At 57.0% G+C, this 20,309-nt stretch overlaps 1 protein-coding gene across 1 annotated transcript; it reads right to left on the bottom strand.

Annotated features, from left to right (window-relative positions):
- Positions 1 to 520: 520 nt before the first annotated feature.
- On the bottom strand, positions 521 to 13,776 carry Ubxn6 (UBX domain protein 6). The gene is made up of 11 exons (XM_005332047.4): positions 13,570 to 13,776; positions 10,424 to 10,587; positions 10,005 to 10,069; positions 9,148 to 9,276; positions 3,685 to 3,782; positions 3,001 to 3,076; positions 2,425 to 2,509; positions 2,093 to 2,312; positions 1,875 to 2,005; positions 1,538 to 1,686; positions 521 to 1,013 (listed from the first exon to the last, which is right to left on the bottom strand). Exons 1-11 carry the CDS (start codon positions 13,650 to 13,652, stop codon positions 885 to 887), a joined length of 1,329 nt encoding a protein of 442 aa, XP_005332104.1. The 5' UTR covers positions 13,653 to 13,776; the 3' UTR covers positions 521 to 884.
- Positions 13,777 to 20,309: the final 6,533 nt, after the last annotated feature.

The raw sequence follows: 20,309 nt of genomic DNA on the forward strand, positions 1-20,309 counted from the left end.
GGCTCCTGGGACCCTGCAAGGGGAGTGCCTGCAGAGGAGAAAAGGGCAGGCCTGGCCCTTGCCCACACTTGTCCTCCTGGGTCACACATGGTCGCCTTCCGTGTTCTCCCACCACACCCTGCACCCTCACCAGAGCCGGCTCACGCAGGCACCATGCCCTTCTCCCTCTAAAACCGTGAGCTCAGAAAACCTCGTCTTCACGCTTTTCTGAGTCTTGGATGTTCTGTTATAGCAACAAGCTGATTGAACACAACCCCCCCCCCCAGGGCTAGGGGATCCCAAAGGGGCCCTGGGCCTCAGGTACTTGGCACAGGGCCCCCTAAATAAAGCTTGCTCACTGAGGTTCTGTGAGCAGTTAGGGACAATCGGACATGAAAGCTTGGCCTTTGGCACGTGGGGACCCCTGGCTGGACAGCCAGCAGCCCCGAGAGCATGAGCCAGCTGAGCCCTCTGTAGTGGGCAGCTCAGCAGAGGTGACCCTTGCCCTAAGTCCAGTGGTTCATGTTCACCACCAGGAAACTATTTTCAAATATTTTATTTATTTAGGTTCATAATTTAGAAATTACATGTCAACTGTGCTGTTAGGCTAGCATCTCTCCTGCCACTGTCACCAGCTTAGTGCCAGATGGGGCCACCCCTGTACACAGCACGTGGAACCTGTGCTCAAGCTCTGCCCAGGGAGACACGTCTGCCCGCCCCAGGGTCTCTGCAAAATGGTGGTTAGAGGTGCTGCCACCAAGGCGGGAACAGCTCCTCCAGCCAGCCGCGTAGGGCTGGGGGCCAGGCCCAGTGTTTCCAGAGGAGGCTGGGTGGCCCTGGATTGGGACGGGAGGCAGGGAGAGCATGAGACAGACCCGTGGGCTGAGGCCAACCCTGCCTTTATTTCAGGAGAGCTTCTCTATGGCCGCCAGGAGCTCGGGTTTCAGGATGGAGGAGCTTGGCTCAGCCCCCGCAGCCTTGATGTCCTCTAGCACAGCGGCATCCCAGGAGAAGGTCAGGAGGGCTGAGGGCACCTGTGGGGGGACAGTGGGATCCAGATCGTCCCCTGATGGGCGAGTTGGCCAGGAGATGCCCCCGCCTGGCTAAAGCCATCAGAACCGGGCAGAACCCCAGGTTCCCACCCAGGCCCTCACCTCCCTTCCCGGCAGCAGACCTGCACCTGCCCCACGGGCATCCTCTCTGGGAAATCCACCCCCCCCTTCATTCCACCTTAGTTAACCCACCCCCCCCTTCATTCCACCTTAGTTCTGCTCCTCAGAGGACCCACCAGGCCCATTTCAAGAGGCAGCAAGAAATTAGGAACCCTTCAAGATAACAGCAAGGTCAAGGTCACAGCACCAGAGGGAAGTGGGATTCTAACCCAGGAACCAGGCCTGGAGCTATCCCAAGTCCTGCCCTGTGAGCACCACAGACCACAGGGAGGGTTTGGTGACAAAGTGATTGCGACACAGCAATCAGCTTCCCAGGATGTCTCCTGGTCCTCCTTGTGAACCCCTGGGGGTCCTAACTGCATCACCAGCATTGGCCCCTCGCTCACCAGCCCACACTCGTTCAAGGCCAGGTTCTCTTCCTCTGGCAGCTTCTGCCCTCCCGAGGCCAGCAGCTCAAAAGGCAGCCAGTCATTCTGCAAGGCCTCCCTGACGAACTCGTACAGTGATGACAGCCGCTCCCGGGCGTAGAAGGTCCCTGAGAAGCAGGACAGTCAGATCCAGCCACTAGGCTGGCCCTCTCCTGTGCCCCCTCCTGTGCCCTTAAGCCCAACCACCAGCAACTCAGTCTGAGAGGAGCTGGGCAGAGCGCAACTCAGGGCTTGGCCCTACAAGAGCTGAAGGCCCAGGAGCAAGAGCGAGCCCTGCCCTGGCCCCAGGGCCCACCCTGCAGGAGGCAGCCGTCAGGGAGGCGGATGCGCAGCAGCGTGTAGGTGTACTTGCGCAGCTCCCTCTGCTCCTCCCTCTCCCGCATGGCCTTGGTCCGCAGCACGCTCAACCGCTCCACAGCATCAGCCCTGCAAGCCACACCCGGAGAGTAGGGCTCAGGCAGCTGCCTGGGCCCCAAACCCAACCTGCCTGGGGCCCCAGGTGTGCCTGCCCACCTGAGCCTCTGCTCCCGCTTGATCTCCTCTGCCGTGAGGTTGAAGAAGTCCCCAGGAAGGTCAAACTGGGAAGCCAGGGGTGAGGGCCGGAAGACACGGCGCTGCCGGTCCAGTTTGGCCCGCACGGGCTCTGCACCCAGCAGCTGCTCCTTATGCCGCTCCAGGCTCTGGGGCTGCGCCAGCGCGGCCTCACTCAGCACGTAGAACTCCTCCGGGTCCTCTGTGCCACCCCCACACAGATGACACTGCAGCAGGGCCACCCAAGCCGGGCCCTCCCACCAAACCCCTCACCCCCACCTGAGGCTCAGCCCAGGCCCTTCCTCTAGCCTCACCCTGATCCGGGACAGGCAGTAGCATCCTCTGGAACCCAATGGCCTCAAAAAACTCGTGGGTCCCTTCCAGGCAGTTAATGCGCTCCTAGGAGTGCAGCAGAGGTCACACAGGGCCTCCTCAGCCACAAGCCCAGTGACCCCTGATGGCGACCAAACCCTGAAGCTGTGGCAGAGCTAAGCACAAACTCGCTTTCCTAAGGAGAACCTTGGAGCTCCCCCAACACCTCCTGGAGGACACAGTTCCCCTAAAGGCCAACCACCAGGGACAGGAGGCAGACTCCAAGGACTGCTGGGGAATCCCCAGAGCAGCGGAGGACACAGCTTCTGCTCAGAACACAGGCCGGGGTGTCACCAGACCCGCTGCTGCTGCAGAAGAACGTCACGTGTGCCTTCCCAGTATAAGGGTCAGACTATTCCAAGCAGGGAGCCGCCCACCAAGCCCATCCACGGCATGTGACTTTGGTCACCTTACTACCACCTTCTGCTGGCCACTTCAAAGATGCCCCCCACCCCCCGCCATGCCGGCCATCCCACCATGGCTGGGGCCGGCTGTGCGGGCTGAACTGCGGCCCTCACCTGGAACACCTTATTCTGCAGTTTGATCTTCCGGTACTTCTCCTCTTCAGGATGCAGGTGGATGTTGTCCAGGTACCTGGGAAGAGGATGAGGGAATGGGACACAGGGTCCCTGGCTCCTTGACACTGCCAGCACCAGGGGACAACAGCTAAGAGTCACAAGCAGCATCAGCAGCAGCAAGAAGAAAGAAGGGCCCAGTGGGACCCGGCGCTGCACCTTGGGGTTGGAATCACAGGCACCCTCACAACCAACCAGAGGGGCTGTCACTATGCCTGGCCTCTCAGTCCTATCTGCCAAGGACACAGATTAACCACAGAGATCAGACAATAGACAGAGACGATAACCAACCCCTGCACAAAGGCATGGCAGGGTTGGGGGCTCTGTGGGCGGTGCCCTGGCAGCTGTACTCATGGGCACTTCTGGATCCACCCAATCTGCCTGACCAGCTGCTGGAGTGAGCTGGTCCCCATTCTCCTTATACACTCCTCAGATAACCCCAAGGGAAACCAGGGTGGTGAACCCCCAATTCCCTCGACCCTTCTGTTGCAGACAGGTAAACCAAGGCCCGACCCCTTCCCTGAGGCCTCAGGTGGCCTGGCCTCCCTCCCAGTCTCTGCTCCTTCCTGGCCCCACCGAGTCCCCAGAGCTCCACTGGGAGCGGCTTGGGTGGCTGACTGCACTCACTTGGCGATGGTGTCCACGCCCAGCTTCACCCTGTCCCGGTCTCTGTTGAACGTGTGGATCTTCATGATGGAGGCGGCTACAGGGTCTGTGGAGAAGTGCTGCAGGGGACATGGCGTGCTGAGAGCCACTCCTGGTACGACACTGCACAGCCGCCCAGAGGAGTGGCCAGAGTGGTGCCACTGGCTCTCTTGGGGCAGAGCAGGGCATCCGCCATCCAACTACACACGCGGCACAGAGTCGAGGAGAAAGACCCCAGCGGTCAGTCCTGCCTCAGGCACAGGGCAATGGCCACCAAAGCAGGAGAGAAACAGCTGCCCTCTCTGTGACCTTGGTGGTCAGTGTGGCCTAAAGTGACAGATCTCTACCTCTCGCCCTGGCATGGGAAACTCCAGCAGTGGGCCCTGCGATCCTGACACACGACGCCCAGCCCTGCTGGTCCTCACCCCCGCAGACGGAGAACTGGAATCTTCACCCAGGGGCACACAGGTGTCGGGTAACAGAGAGGATGCACAGGAGTGCCCCAAACCTGGACAGGGCCTACCTACAAGACCAGAAAAGCATGTGCTCTCCCTGTGCACGACCACGGAACAAGCCACACACACGCTACCCTGCAGCCAGCAAGTCCTGGTGAACTGGGACGTGCAGAGGACAGAAGGGTGGACAGCAGCCCAGCAAGAGCCCACCAGCTTGCCTAAAGCTCCTGGAAGGTGGGTTTGGGCCTTGTCCTCCCAGCACCCTCCCTAGCTACATGGGGGCCCTGGGCAGCTGCATCAGAAGCACACAGACGTCGGCTCCCAAATGAGCCAGTTCCCCGCCAGCCTGATTGGGACCCAGCCCACCTGCTAGTTTCATTGCCAGGGAGTGGGGGACAGAGAAAGCAGGTCTGCCAGAGGTGGCAGAGAGGCGTCAGGAAGGAACCCAGACTCTCTGTGGCAAACCTCACATGCGCGAGCAGTGCTCTCGCGACACGGGGTCGGGAAATCGGCAGCTCTCCAGGAAAACCGCCTCACGCTCACGGCTCCCCGCAGGTGGACTCCAGCTGCGTGAGAGCTTCCAACAGTGCGGCACACCACCCAGGCAAGACAAGGAGAAGCAAACAGAAAAATGCTAGAAAAACCACAGGATTATTATTTTAGGAGGGGGCTAAGAATGGCTTCCTAAGTATGGCCCCAAACTAGAAGCCATAAAGTAAGGCGACACCTTCAGTTACAGTGATCAAAATCTCTCCCGGGCAGTGACTTAAGTCTAGTCAAAACATAAACAATTGAGGGAAAATATTTGCAACCCACCCACGTCCTAGCCGAAGTCTAGTTTCACTGATACACAGTGCTACAAACCAAGAGCCACCCTTCCCAGAGGACAGCCAGCCTCACCCTAAATGAGGGAGGCTCAGGGGAAGTCTACCCCGTGGTGTCGCTTTGGCTACAATTTGAACAAAGACCAGGAAGCCTGGTGAGGGACGGGGCTCTCCCTCACCACTGGAGGGAGCCTGAGCGGGATGCCCCTAGAAGAGTCCCCAGAGGACAGTGCAGTGGCCTCTGTCCCAAGCTCCACCCTGTGACTATGGCCAAGGCCCCTCACTGCCTGTTTTCATAGCCAAAACCAGAATCGCCTGACACAAGCTGCTGAATAAGTCCGGGAAGAGCCCGTGTGTGACACTGGGCAGAGCAGTGTGAGGGGACCAGAAGTGCTGGGCTCCTTACTGGAACAGGACGCCTTCCATGATTCCATGATAAGGTCAGAATGGACTCTACTGTCATTTTGTTTTTGTTTTTTTGCGCTTTGGTACCGGGGACTGAACTTGGGGATTGAACTCAGGGCCCTCGACCACTTAGCCGCATCCCCAACCCTATTTTGTATTCTATTTAGTGACAGGTCTCATTGAGTTGCTTAGGGTCTTGAGGTTGCTGAGGCTGGCTTTGAACTCGTGATCCTCCAGCCTCAGCCTCCCAAGCAGCTGGGACTACAGGCATGTGCCATCATGCCCGACTCTACTGTCATGTTTAACTAAAAAGAACAAATAATTAATTTTTAAAAAAAAAAGCATGCAGGTGGCACAGAGTAGCTGGGAGGCTGACAGCAGGATCAGGAGTTCAAAGCCAGCCTCAGCAACTTAGTGAGACCCTAAGCAACTCAGCCAGACCCTGTCTCTAAATAAAAAATAAAAAGGGTGTCAGAGCGAGACTTTGAGGCTCCGAACTCAGAGGCAGAGTCGCTGTGGGATCCAAGCGACCCGGCTGGACCCTGCTTGAGGTGCACACCTCTAACCCGGGTCTGCCATGCGTGCCCCCCCCCCACGACCGCTCTCCACGTGGAGCGGGCCCAGCGCAGGGGAGAGGTCCGACTCCCAGAGCCCCGCCAGGGTGCTCGCTGCCGCCGCCATTTGGTTGCCAAGTACCAGCTTCCCTGTCCCTTCCAAGTTTCCACTCGGCCCTCCGGCCACATTCTGGGGGAGCAGAGAAACTTTGGGGCCCGTGTTGCCCGCCGTCAGCACCGTGAAGGCGGTGGAGGAAGGCCCCTCCTCTAATCTAGCGGAGTAGGCGAACTTGGCGGTGGTGGGGCAGCCTCGCCAGGTTCCTGGCTGGGGAAACAGTTTAGATGCGAGTGATTTGGGGACCAGACGAGGTAGGGCTGTCAGAACCACAAAGGACACTTTGTGACGAGTGAGGTTTCTGTGGGATGCGGGATGGCCCGGTTCATTCTCCAGGGCAGCAAGGCCGCCTTTGGAGGTGAAGAGGAGCCTCAGAGCATGAGGTTTGGGGTTCTGCGCCTTTTCCGCCCAGGCTCATAGGCACCTCTTCCTGAACACCCTGCTGGGTCAATGGCCCCAGGTGGCCGAGGGGGCGCCTCTAGGCACGGTCAGGGTCGTGGTCAAATGTCCAGCTCTAACTCAAGCCATTCTGCATCGTTCAGACAAGATGATTTCGACTAGAAAGAGCTTTGGGAAAGGTTGAAACGGCGACAGGGTTCAAGCTGCTGCTTCCTGGTAAAGGTGCCTCAGTGCCGGACCTGACCTGTAGATGGCCAGTGCAGACGATAGGGCTCCAGACTCTCCTGTGGGGCCCCCTGGTTTACCTTCAAGCCCCTGTCCCCTTGAAAGAACCATCACAATAACAAAACCCCCCGGTGGGCTCCCGCAGGTGTTTTTAAAAACAACCTGGAGAGGGATGATTGGCTGCTAGGAGGGATTAGGATGGCCCCTAACATGGGAACTGGGAGACGCCTCTCCAAATTTCTTATCAGCTCTGAAGTATGTTACTTAAAATCATTGGAGGAAGGCTGGCAAACCTGCCACTCTTGCGTTCTCAGGCAGAGTCCTCCTGCCGAGCACTTGAAGGAAATGCTCGTTTCCTGCCTGGTTCTAATAAACGTCTCAGGCCCTCCCACTGGAACTGCAGCTCCCAGGGACTTCCAGCTTGGGAGACCTGGCTTTTCTTAACCAAAGACGAGCTCAAGAACTTACATCCAACACAAGAGGATCATTATTTCCAGTGCCCTGATGTCCCATGTAGAAAGCATCTTGTGAAAGTGGATAAGACACTGCTTATGTTTCTTAAAATTTCACTTCTAGCTTGAATGTTGAACTATCAGGCAGTGTTTTAGTGCTTACACAATGAGCTCTTGCTATGAAGTGTGGGGTTTGAATTTTGAGCCCCTGGACACTTACTTTTGCACATATTTGTCACTGCTTTAAAAGAAGATCTTTCTAAGTATAAAAAAAATTAAAATAAAATAAAAAGGGATGGGATGTGGCTCAGTGGTTAAGCGCCCCTGGGTTCAACTCCCAGCACTAAAAAAAAAAAAAGGGCATGTAGAACTTTCCCACAGACAGCTCAGGAAAAGATGAGGGCAGGTGAAGAAAGGGGAGCACAAATCTCATTCACACCTGGCAGATGGGGGGTAGCAGATTAATGCCCCCCCCATGTACACAAAGACGCCTGCATCCTAATCCCTGTGACCACGAGGGAACGAGGGTGTGCTGGATCATCCAGGAAGGTCCAGGTAACCAGAGGGGCCAGAATAGGGAGAGAAGCAGAGCTGGCAGCTTGGAAAACATCCTGGCCTGGCCCCGCTGGCTCAGGAGGAGGCAGGGGCGGGAGCTGTGGGCTCCTCCTGAGAATAGAGGAGGTGGGACCAGAATCTCCCTGGAGTCTCAGGAGGGACCCCCACTGCGGCACTTGAATCCGCCCAGGGAAGCCTAGGGTCACAGTGTGGAGGGTACAAATACAAAAGAACAGCCAGGACAGACACGCAGCTTGTCTAAGCCACCAGGTTTGCAGTGACTGGTTTAACAGCTGGAAAACTCACCCTGAGTGTCCTGGTGTGAGGTGAGGTGTCCCTCCAAGCTCCAGTGCTAATGCAGGAAGGTTCAGAGGTGAAATGAGTGGACGGTGGGAGCTGGGACCAGCCAGTCCATCCTGGTTTGAATGGCCTGACATGTAGTCAGGAGTGTGGCCAGAGGAGTGGTCACTGAGAGGCCCAGCAGAGTCCATCTGTCCTGGGGTCCCTTCCCCTCTCTCTCTGCTTCCGGACCCTGCCAGGAGCGGAGCAGCTTTCCTCTGCACACCAGCACCATGATGCCTTGCCTCACCTCAGGCCAGAGTACCCGAGTCGGCCATCTATGGACTGAGACCTCTGAAGCCATGACCGCAACTAAACTTTCTCCATTCTAAGTTGTTCTTATCAAACGGTTTGGTTACTGCAACAAAAAGCTACCCAAACAGCTGGGTAAAGGGTATTTAGGTAACGTCTGTGTTCCTCCTGCACTTTTCTTCCACATAAAGAGCCACAAGGGGCTGTGGCTGGGGCTCTGTGGTAGAGCACTTGTCTAGCCTACGTGAGGCACTGGGTGTGAGCCTCAGCACATGTAAAAATAAATAAAAGTACTGTGTCCTCAGGGAGGAGGGGGCATGGAGATAAAAAGACAGTGGAGGACATCATTTCTCTCAGTAGAGGCATGAACACAGGAACGGTGTGAATATGCTGTGTGTATAACAAAGACATGAAAACTGTGCCCTGTACGTGTACTAGGAACTGTAACGTATTCTGCTGTCACGTGTAACAAATTACAGTAAAAAATTATAAAAATAAAAGCACCGCGTCCATCTACAACTAAAAAAAAGAGCTACAAGGAAAAAAATATACCAAAGCAGTTCCTCACGCAGACTGCCTCTGAGTGTCTAAGCTAAGCGTGCCAGGCCGCCTGCGGCCCTTTACGTGGAGCAGAATGTGGAGGAGGAGAGACGGACAGACGCCTCAGGGCATCTCAGAAAAGGACCTCAGCTACCTCCAGCAGCCGCCAGGAGGGGGGCCTGAGGGGTGGCGGCGCCCTCTGCTCTGCTCCGATGGCGTCCTTGGGTGCTGCCCTCTCTGGGGAAGGCATCACAGGCACGAAGGCAGGGCGAGGCCCACGTGGAACTGGCTGCCGCCCTGGGATGAGGACACACAGGGGACTGCACTCACCGACAGAATAGCTTCTCTGATGTGGGTGTCCCGCTGGTCCCTCCTCAGAGTGGCCCCCGTGAGTGGGCAGGTGAAGTACACGCCAGGCACCGCGAGGTGCGTCGAGCCTTCCTCTTTGGGCTCAGGTACCTGGGGGGTGAGAGCGCTGAGCAAAGACTGTGGACAGAGGCGGCCCCAGGACAGTGCCGGCGAGCATGGCCCGTAGAGCCTGGCGCTCCTGGCCCCCACCGTCCCTTCCACTTGTCAGCTGAGGGCCAGCCCTTCCTCCCAGGTTCCCTGGCCCATGCGCCGTCCCCCAGTTCCCAGGGCACCGACATAGAGCAAGGCCAGCCGGGAGCAGCTGCTGCACTTCGCAGGCTTCCTGCGCCTGCAGCCACCCCCAGCTACCGGGAGCAAGTGTGTGGGGCTGGGTTGGAGTCGGGGGGCTCAGCACCTCACATTCTAGGCCACGTCTAGGGTCTCTTCCATTCTAAAATCACCACTTCCTGGCCAAGCTCTGCCGAGACTCCCAAAGGATCCCTCCTCCATGGAGCCCTCCAGGCCCCGGGACACAGGAGGGCTGTGCCAGACTGTGGCTTCTGAAGGCACACAGAGGTTCCAGTCCTGCCCCTCCTGGCCAAGGACAGCAGCCGTCACCTCTGGGAACCTCAGGAGCACTCTTGGCACCCTCGGGGTGCTGAGCCCCGAGGCCCCAGACATCCACACCCACCTGCCTCTGTGGTTCGGGGCAGCACGGAGTGGACACAACACCTCTTTTATGCCCCTGGCAGCAAGTCCTCCTGGCTCAAGCTCTGCCACAGCCCTCCCAGGGGTCCCCGCCGCCCGCCTTGGGGGCAGTTCCACAGCAAAAGCCTTACCTCCTTGGTCCCTGGAAGCTCAGGACCACCACTGACGATCGCCTCGGCGCGAAGTTCCTTTCTCACTGGAGGAAGAAAACAAGACAGGAAGAGAGGAAAATGGGACAGGCGTCGCCCTGCCCCAGGCCTGGCCCCGGGCCCCACCCGCACTAGGCCTGCCAGCCCGGCAAGCGCCCGCCCGCCTGACGCTCTGGGTCAGGCCCTAGTCCTCTTGCTGGGCTTGGTCTTTGTGCACCCCCACTCCCACCCCCACTTCTGCATAGCTCAGCTGCCCTCCTTCCTCGAGGAGCACCTCTGTCACCCGCGCCCCTGACACCAGGCCAGTGCCACCCTCCCACCTGGCACATCCCTCTTGACTTTAAAACACCCAGAGCCAAGTGCTAGGTCCCCCACCTCAGCCCAGGATGACCACCACTCACCCTGGTTCCGAATAGAGTCCTGTGACGTGGGGCCCCGGGCCCTGGGCTGCTTCTGTTCCAGCCGGGCCAGGGCAGCTGCTGCTGCCATCTGTGCCTCGTCAGTGGGTCCCTGGCGGGGCTGCCTGAGGGCTGGCTGCTGGGGCTTTTCTCTGGGGGCCTTCTCCCTGGGCAGAGATAGAGGAGTAAATGGCCTCCCAGGGTGGCCAGGGAGGCTGACCCGGGGAAGCAGGAAGAGCACCTGCCCAGCCTCGTTCCTGCCTCCTGACCCCTCAGACAGACATGTGCCCATCTACACAGGATTGCCTTTCACCCTCCCAGGCCTCCCAGGGCCCTGACAGTCCTGATACAGTGGAGGAGCCTCTGAAGGCAGGAGAGGCAGCTCTACTTGGAGCTCTGCCCCTTTGGGCAAGTGGTGCCTGGGCCTCAACATCCACATCTGTGAAATGGACCCACAGCAGCCTACCCTGCAGAAGTCACCCTGACGTTCCCAAGCACTGAAGAGGCCCATGGGTCACGACCTTGCCTCCCTCCCTCCCTCTGTCCCTCAGCACAGGACTGCGGAGGGCCTGCCCTGCTGGATTTGGCTGGCCCTGCCCGTGTGCTCCCCGCAGGCTCTCCAGGAGTGCTTCTGGCCCCTCCTCACAAACCCTCCTGGGCTCACAGGAGCATGGGCAAGCTATCCCTGCCAGGGCTGACCACAAGGCCTGATCCCTGTCACCCTGGTGTCACTACTCCACACCCCGGATGGGCAATGGGTGGCTCCATGACTACTTAGCATAGAGGGTGCTGGCAGCGACTCCTCTGGGGCCTGCACTGATACAACCGTCTCGCCTTCCCCTGGGACCCTCATCCGACCCCAGCGGTTCCCATCATCTGTGCTCTAGGTCCACAGAACCTTCTAGGGGCCTGGCGTAGTATTGGACTCTCACTCCTCTGCTCCATCAGACACTCAGCAGCCATCCTGTCCTGACACCTGGGGGCCTGCCTCCTGCCCACCCCACCTCTCTCCATTGTCCCCACAGCTGAGGGTCTTGAGATGAAAAACAGATGGCTCCCGCAAACCTGCCCGGCATGATCCACTGTCTAGACCTTTCCATGGAACAGCATTTCCACAGCACTGCCAGCCTGCAGGGACTCTAACTGGGCAACCAGAGGGACCCCCTGATCCCAAGCCTGGCTCGCCATTCCCCTGCACCAACACCCTCAGGCTCGCGTGACAAACTCAAGTGCCACCTTCACTTCCCTCCACTCGGGGCTCCCCTCTGGTCCTCCACAGGCAGCCCAGTGTGTCGCACTGAGGAGTCTTTGCACTTTTGTACCTTTGTCCAGAACACTCCACCTGGGGGCGGGATAAAGCCAGGTCTGCAGGGGTGCTGTTGAGGGGCGAGAGCCACATACTGGTCCTGCAGAGTCCCATTCTCAGCTCACATGCCACCTTCTCAGAGGGGCTTTCCTGGACCACCTGACAGCTGCCTCACTGCCCACCAGCTACTTCTCTCTCCCCAGGGGCCTCAGCGCCACCTCCTTCTTGTGGCTTCTGTGCTGACTGTCCCCCTGGAAGGAGGCCCTACCTTTGCCCAAGCCTCCAACAGCCTGGATGCTGCTCTGAAGTCCCGCTCCAGCAGGCCACATGTCACAGACACGTGGACCTACACAAGCTCTCTCCCTGACCACCCTGAATCCTCCTGGTTCCTCCTAAACCCCTAGACTGAGGTAGCCCCAAGCCCCCATGTCCCTCCCATCACACAGCCCCATCACTTGTTCACCATCTCCAGGTTTACCACCCTCCTCCCTGCCTGGGCGCAGGAACCCAAGGTGTTGGCCACCTGGCACTCATGGCCTGCCTTCTCCAAATCAGCACTGTACCCCTGAGATCCCAGGACACCCAATCCTCATGCAGGACACCTTGGTGCCTCCCCTGCCCCTTCTTGCCTGCCTCTGGGCTCCTCCCCTACCTTCTACCCCTCCAGGATTCCTTCCACTATCCCCCACATTCTGTGGCTGAGCTCATCGCTGCCTCCTGCAGCAGCCCTAGCCTTCCAGGCCCCATCTCCTCACCCCCACCCGCCCTCAGTCTCAGACAGGAACGCCTGATGCCACACCTGCTCCATTCCCACCCATGCCTCCCCAGGAGCCTCCAGTGGACAGACACTTCTCCCACCAGGCCTCCATCTCCTGGCAAAAAGGCTCCCACCTCCCAGACCTCCTTTGGCCCCTCACAGCCACTCAGGTTACACCCCAGACATCAGCCTCAGGCTGGCTGGCCTTCCAGACTCTTCCTAGTACTCACTCCCCTTTCCCAGCACTGCAGGGCCAGAACCCAGGAGCCCTCTTCCCAAGGAGGCTCAGCCTCACTGACACTCCAGGATCCCTGCAGTACTTGCTCCTCCAGGTTCAGCCCCAAATCTCAGGTCATTCCAGATATTTCCCAAGCCTCTCCTTTATTCCTCTAGGTCTCTGATCTTCCTCCAGCAACTGCATTCCCAGACTCCCTCATCCTCCACCGGCCAGTACCCATTGGCCTCTTGCCCCGCCCCCAGATCTCACTCCAGCCCCGGGCTCCCAAATTTCACCCACATTCCCCCAACCCCTCCCATGCTCCGCCCCTCCTGTGCCACCCCCAGCTGCCCCCATGCTCCGCCCCTCCTGTGCCACCCCCAGCTGCCCCCATGCTCCGCCCCTCCTGTGCCACCCCCAGCTGCCCCCATGCTCCGCCCCTCCTGTGCCACCCCCAGCTGCCCCCCTGCTCCGCCCCCCTCTTGAACCATCCGCAGCTGGCCCCATGCTGCACCCCTTGCCCCTCCCAGATCCTTCTTGATCTGTCTCCGCCCCTCCTGCCCCGCCCCCGTCCACCGCGCTCCGCCCCTTTCCCCGCCCCAGGCCCCATCCAGCTTCCACGCTCCGCCCTCGTGCCCCGCCCGCCCCCAAGTCCCCTCCCCGAGCTCCGCCTTTGTCCCGCCCCTGGCCCCCTCTCGCTTCTCCCACGCTCCGCCCCTCCTGGCACGCCCCCGTCCCCCCGCTGCTGCCGGAATCTCGCCGTTCGGCCGGCCGGGCCTCTCCCTGTCAGCCTCCCGGCCTCTGAGCTCAGACTCCTCACCACCCGTCCCGTTCCCGCCTGGCTTTAGCGCCCTGCAACCGTCACGCACCCCGCGGAGTCTGTGAGTTTCTGACCGGGCCCCGCGCTCTTGAACTTGATGTCGGCCTTGATCTCCTGGAAGAACTTCTTCATGGTGGCAGCAGGCCCGGCGGCGGGGGGCCGCGCGGGGCGGGGGGCGCAGGGCCCAGTCGGGGAGGAGCCGGCAGGAGCGAACAACCGGAAAGAAAATACCGCGCTGCCGGAAGTCCCTCCCTCGAGCGGCCGCCCACGTGACAATCGGCCCGGCGCAACTCTCTCGCTCTCCGCACCTCGCTGGCCCGGGGCGGCCGCTCTGCACTCTGGGACCACGTCTCGGTGGTTCTTCCGGAATCCGTTGCCGGGCGACGGAGCGCTTCCCGCGGCGTTCCCGAAGGGCTGCCAGAGCTACCCGCCGCCTGACCCCGCCGAGGATGCGCTGGCTTTGTCCCTTGCCCTACTCAAGAACCTCCCCTGGCACCCAGCGCTTACGCAACAAAGTCCAGTTCAACGGGAGGACATGCAGAGCCCCTCGGCCTTCCCGGGCTGGAGACGCGCGGGGGGACCTCGGCTGTGGCCTGTGGGCCCTCCCGGGCGGAGGGCACCGGGGAGACAAGCTCGTGGGGGCATGTGCTGCGCTGTGCGGGCTGCAAAGGAGACGCCCGGGGTGACGGCTCAAGCCGCCCTCCGCGAACTGTCCCCCAAGAAGACCGCGTGGCTGGAGAGGGAGCGCTGTCACCCGAGGCGCGGAGAGCGGTTGCCTCCCTAGGAAGTGGGCTCCAGTGGCGCCGGCCCCGGAAGAGGGGCCCGGGGTGCGGATCAGTGGCGGGGGGGTCTCCAGCGTAGGCACCCGGCCAGCGGGCGAGAGAAGGCCGCTTCCCTACGCGCCGGGAGCGCCAGAGGGCTGCTGCCTTGGTTTTGAGGGAGGTGGAGAGGAAAGGCACAAAGTGGGGATGGGAAAAGGCTATAGGGAGCCCTGGAGCAGCTTGCAACATGAGTAAAGGGGTCGGCGCAGGAAAGGCTTTGGGGGGCTTGCTGGGGAAGGAGCCCGGGGTCTTGGGCAGTTTAAGCACACACTGTATGACTGAGCAACCCCCCAAAAGGACATTTTGTTTGAGGGAAGGCACTTCTCACCCAGCCACTCCCCAGCCCTATTATCTGTGTTTACTTAGAGACAAGAGCCTCACCCAGTTGCTTGGCGCCTCGCTTTTGCTGAGGCTGGCTTTGAACTTGCCATCCTCCTGTCTCTGCCTCCTGAGCCACTGGGATTACTGGCATGGCCACCGTTTTTGAGACCATCACGGAAGTTTAAATATGTCTGGCTTTTAGATGACATGAAGGATTTAAGTTGTTTAGGAGGAATAATGGCATGATAATTGTATTAAAAACAGGTATTTGGGGACTGGGCTCAGTGGTAAAGTGCTTGCCTTCCATGTGTGAGACACTGAGTTCGAGCCTCAGCACCACGCAAAAATAAAGATACTGTGTTTTCATCTACAAGTAAATAAATATTGTATAAATGTGTGTGTGTGGTGTGTGTGTATATATATATATATAAAATATAAAAAGATATCTGTTGGGCTGGGGCTGTAGCTCAGTGGTAAAGCACTTGCCTCACATGTGTAAGGCACTGGGTTCAATCCTCAGTAACACATAAAAATAAAGATATGGTGTGTCCATCTACAACTAAAAAGGTATTTAAAAAAATAGGTAATTGGGGCTGAGGTTGTGGCTCAGCAATAGCGCACTCACCTAGCACATGTGAGGCCTTGGGTTCAATCCTCAGTACCACATAAAAACAAAATACAGGTATTATGTCTAACCTAAAAATAAATATTAAAATAAACAAAAAAATAAAGGTTAAAAAAAGGTATTTGCCAGAGATGCATTCAAAGTGTTTATGGGTGAAATGACATTTAAGGTTTGCCTTAAAAATACTCCAGAAATGAGACGGGCAAGGTGGCCACACCTGTAATCCCAGCAGCTCTTTTTTTTTTTTTTTTGTAACAGGCATTGAACCCAGGGGCTTAAACCCTGAGCCACACCCCCAACCCTTTTTGTTAAGTTTCGAAACAGGGTTTTGCTAAATTGCTAGGGCCTTGCTCAGTTACTGAGCCTGGCTTTGAACTTAAAACCCACCTGCCTCAGCATCCGGAGCCACTGCAATCGCAGATGTGTGCCACTGCCTCCAGATTGAGAGCTGGTCTTAGATAGGCTAAAGGAATCAGCGCCATGAAGAAGATGAGTGACCAGTGGCATGTGGCAGAGGAGCATCTCCAGCAGAGAGGCAACGGGGAAGCTGGAACGGGACTAGTGAGGTGGGAATCGACGGAGCCAAGACCAGGTCCACTTGACCTCCTAGTCCCCTCAGTGGGGTATTCTGTAGACACCGCGAAGTGGGGTCACAGGAATGAGATGGCAACAAGGGAAAATCCTCCAAGCGATGTATTAGTTAGCAATTGCTGCTTGACAACTTACCCTCAAAACAGCCATGGGAAACAGATCTCGGAGAAATCAGAAGGAGCTCCGCAGGTGGATCAGACCCAAGTTCTGTGTGGTTGACAGCAACCTCAGAGAGACCCAGGAGTCTGGGTGGTTCCTATGAGACAATAACAGTGTGTGGTGGTGGTTTTTTGCTTTTGTGGTACTAGGCCTCTGTCCCTACGCTTATCTGCAGTGGTGGTGACCCCCTGAGCATAACTGTCCTCCCGACTGGGAGATACTAGAAACTGAGGGACACCCCACTCGGAACTCACCCCCTGCATCTCACCATGGGTGGCTCCTTGTCCGCTCCCTCCCATAGTCCCCTGGCTAACCTAGGGTGTCTCTCCACCCCAGACCTAAGCCCCCCAAAACTTATCGGCTTGTGCAATTAGATCTCGGCTCAGTATCCTTCGGACCCTGAATGTCCACTTCGGCACCCTCGATCCCAGTGTTGTAAGGGATCTTTCAACCATTGTGAGCATCTGGGAAAATGCGAAGCCATCCCCACCCTCAGGCCTTCTCTTTCCTTCCTTCCAAACCATCCCTCTGCTCCTCCTGTTCTCGGACCCAGGTTCTGCTCTTTTTTTTTTTTTTTTAATATTTTTTAGTGTTGACGGACCTTTATTTTTTTATTCATTTATTTATATGCGGAGCTAAGAATTGAACCCAGTGCTTCACACATTGGAGGCAAGCGCTCCACCACTGGGCCACCACCCCAGCCCCTCTGCTGGCCCTTAACCCTCTCTTCTCACCCTCAGGACCCTCTGAAACCCAGACTTCTACCAGCTGACAAACCCCGTCCTACAGCTCTCCACCTTCTGCTCCGACTCCTCTCCCTACTTGACTCCTGCACCTACTTTGGTCCACCTGCTACTCACTCTCGCTGTCTGTCGCACAGCCCCCTCTACCCAGCCCGCTCCCCCCACTTCCCTTTCAGGAAGAAGCGGGGTCCAGGGAGTCGCTTGGGTACACATCCCTTCTCCCTTAGTGACCCCTCCTGAATCAAAAGGAGGCTAGGGTGTTGAGGGCCACAGCCCAGTCGGGATGACACGTGGCATTCTGCCAGAAGAGAGTGGTTGAGAGGTGAGATGATGACAGTTAGGTTAAGCTGTGTATTCAGTTGTATATGGACCCTGCTGTCCGGCAATAGGGTGGCTCCAGAATAGTGAGGCTCCGGGAATAGGGTGGTCCCTGCTGCCTGGTGGGGGGGGCGCCGGCCACTTTGGAGTTCCCTGGAGTTCTCCGGGTCCAGTGGGGTAGGTGCGGAGTTGGGGAAGAGCCCAGGGAGTCCCCGGGAGTGTCCCTGGAGTGCTGGTGGAGTTCAGGCAAGTTTCAAGTTTCCTGTTTGAACATACAAGTGCTTTGTGGCGGGGCTGGGTGATTTGTGCCCAGCCAGACGGCGGCACCTTCAGGATGCATTAAGGAATTCCAATATCCAACCTTATCCAACCCAATTGTAGGATCCAACTTTTCATGTGATCCTACCCAACACCCTCCTACCTGAGGAACACAGGTGAGTGTGGGAGCAGGGTTAGGGACAGCAGTTTCCCAGCTCCTCCCTGACCTACTTCAGGACTTCCATTGAAATGCTGAGCCCCCCCACACACACAAAGTAAAAGTGTCTTTTACCTGAACTCAGACTAAACCAAAAAGTAAATTGTATGGTACTTTACTAACTACCAGCCAGTCATTTTTTTCTTTTTTTTTTTTTTTTTAAAGAGAGAGTGAGAGAGAGGGGGGCACAGAGAGAGAGAGAGAGAGAGAGAGAGAGAGAGAGAGAGAGAGAGAATTTTAACATTTATTTATTTTTCTTAGTTCTCGGCGGACACAACATCTTTGTTGGTATGTGGTGCTGAGGATCGAACCTGGGCCGCACGCATGCCAGGCGAGCGCGCTACCGCTTGAGCCACATCCCCAGCCCGCCTGTTAATGTTTTGCAGAGGTATTCCTTCAAGAACACACAACCTGATAATAAGCCGTCACCTACAGAGGCCAATTAATAAAAGTGTCAATGACTGTAAGCTTATAGACATTGAAGTTCCAGCCCAGTACTCTTAATTTAAGATGATGAGACTGACTTGCTGGATGTTTAAGATCAAGACTTAAAAATTAAAGTGAAACTAAAAGGACCAAGAGAACCAATATTTTCTTTGGCTCTTGCCCTCTGAGTCAGTCTGAATCCAGGGAACAGGGAACCCCTCTGGGGCGATTCAGGAGGCCACTGGAGAACAGGAAGCCACTCAGTGCACTTGCTATGAAGAGGACAGTCACTGGAGAAGGGAGACATCCCTGATGCTTTCAAGGGAAGCCACGTGGTCAACAAGACCTGGACCCATCCTAGCGCAAATGGCACGAGCAGAGCTAAGCAGCTGCTCTCCAGTTCCCCAAGAATGACTCCCACGGGAACTCGGTGACTTTCAACAGCAGATAGAAACAGTCAGCTTGACCTGCTTCGTCCTAAACACGTAGCAAATCAGTTAAACCCAAACAGCCGTCCCTGAGCATTTAAAAATAATAGTCGTTAAGTGTCACTTTGGATATACATTTGTGATAGCCCCCTCAAATAGGTAAGACGGGAGGCTGCAAAAGAGAGATTCTTCGGAAGGAATGCCTAATAACTACCAAGTGAAACTGCCAAGTCAGAAGTTTTCAGTCCGCTTACGGCCTACACATCTTCCTAACCTCCTTCCCAGGTAGAACTGATATTGCTGACGTGGGGGCTGGGGTTGTGGGCTCAGTGGTAGAGCCCTCACCCAGTACATGCGAGGGGCCCTGGTCGGATCCTCAGCACCACAGAAACAGAGTAAAGGCATGGTGTCCAACTACACCTAAAAAACAAATATTTAAAAACGGCCAACATGATTATCTAGCCCCAAGTTCAGAAATAAAGGGTTCGCTACCAGACACAGAGGTCCCACCCATAGAAAGGTTTTACAAGATCAGATGACATTAAGTACCTTAACAGCATCTTGAGAGGACGGACATCTGTGACATGAAAAGTTAGCTGTTGTGTTTATATTCCTGATAACTCTGGGGATGTGAAGGATTTATATCCCCAAGTCAGGGCCTTGTCCTCTCCAACCTTGTTATGGGGACAGCTTCTCAGGCCTCACACCTCCTGGCGAGACATTTGGGCTGCCCTCGCTTAGCAGCAGGTCTTCTGGGCCTGAACAGCTCCTGGGAAGTCCCTACTCACAAACTACGTGGTTTGTTTCTCCAGTGGCCGCCCTGGGGTCAGGGCAGGAATAACCGCCCCTTGCCTGTTGCCATCACTCTCCAATCGGCTGGTAGGGGACATTCAACAGGTAGCCAGTCCACACTAACCCTCCAGAATCAACTGGACTCCTTAGCCTCTGTGGTCCTCCAAGACCGCCATGGGCTGGACCTACTCACAGCAGAGAAAGGCAGCCGGTGTCTTACCTACAGCAGGAAGCTGTTTTTCTGCAAACCTATCTGATACAGCCAAAGACAGGATACAGCGACTCCAACCGGCCCTGGGACGTTGGAGACAACAGCTCTCCTCTCTCAGGGGATGGCAGCTAAGCACCCCGCTCTCCAGGGGCACTTCCTTTCCTGACCCCTCTCCTTGTCATAGGCCTTCTGCTAATGCTCGCCCTTGCGTCGTTAGATTTGTTCAAGATCAGATTCAAAAAATCTCGAACCAAACCGTGGACCAGCTGCTGTCACAGGACTCCCAACCCCTCACCAACATGGGCGTGCGGGGTCACCATCACCTCCTGACCCTCACCACTGCCTCAATGACACCCCCTGCCCCTGACAAGCGTCCAGATGCCACCCCTTCCCAGCAGGAAAAAGATTGGTTTACGTCCCTGTCCCTTAAGGGGCCCAATAACAAACAAAAAAGCGAGGAATACAGGGTCTTGCCTTAGCTCCTGAGCAGCCGCCTTATAAGTTTCCCTCTCCTGTACTTCCTTCTACTCAACCCCCCCATTAGTGACCTACCCCATGTACCATAACCCTAAGCCAATTGCAGAAGGACATGACCCCTTGGCTTTGGAAAGCCCCAGGTGCCATCCACCTAAGCCAATCCCATGCTATTCCCACCGCCCAGCTCTGAGGTCCCCAGCCTGTCCCACAGCGCCACAGCTCCAGCTCCAAAGCCCAACCTCACAAAAGCTGAACCCCGAACATCTTGGGGCCTCTCTCCTCTTAGAGGGATGGCCTTTATTTGTCAGCTCTGACAAATAAACTCTCCTGTGTAATCTCTGCCTGGTCTCCGCCCTTCATGCCTCGATTTCCTTTTAGACACCACCTGGGCACTGTGGGGGA

This window comes from Ictidomys tridecemlineatus, chromosome 2 (genome assembly GCF_052094955.1).
Source record: "Ictidomys tridecemlineatus isolate mIctTri1 chromosome 2, mIctTri1.hap1, whole genome shotgun sequence".
In the NCBI taxonomy this organism is placed as follows: domain Eukaryota; kingdom Metazoa; phylum Chordata; class Mammalia; order Rodentia; family Sciuridae; genus Ictidomys; species Ictidomys tridecemlineatus.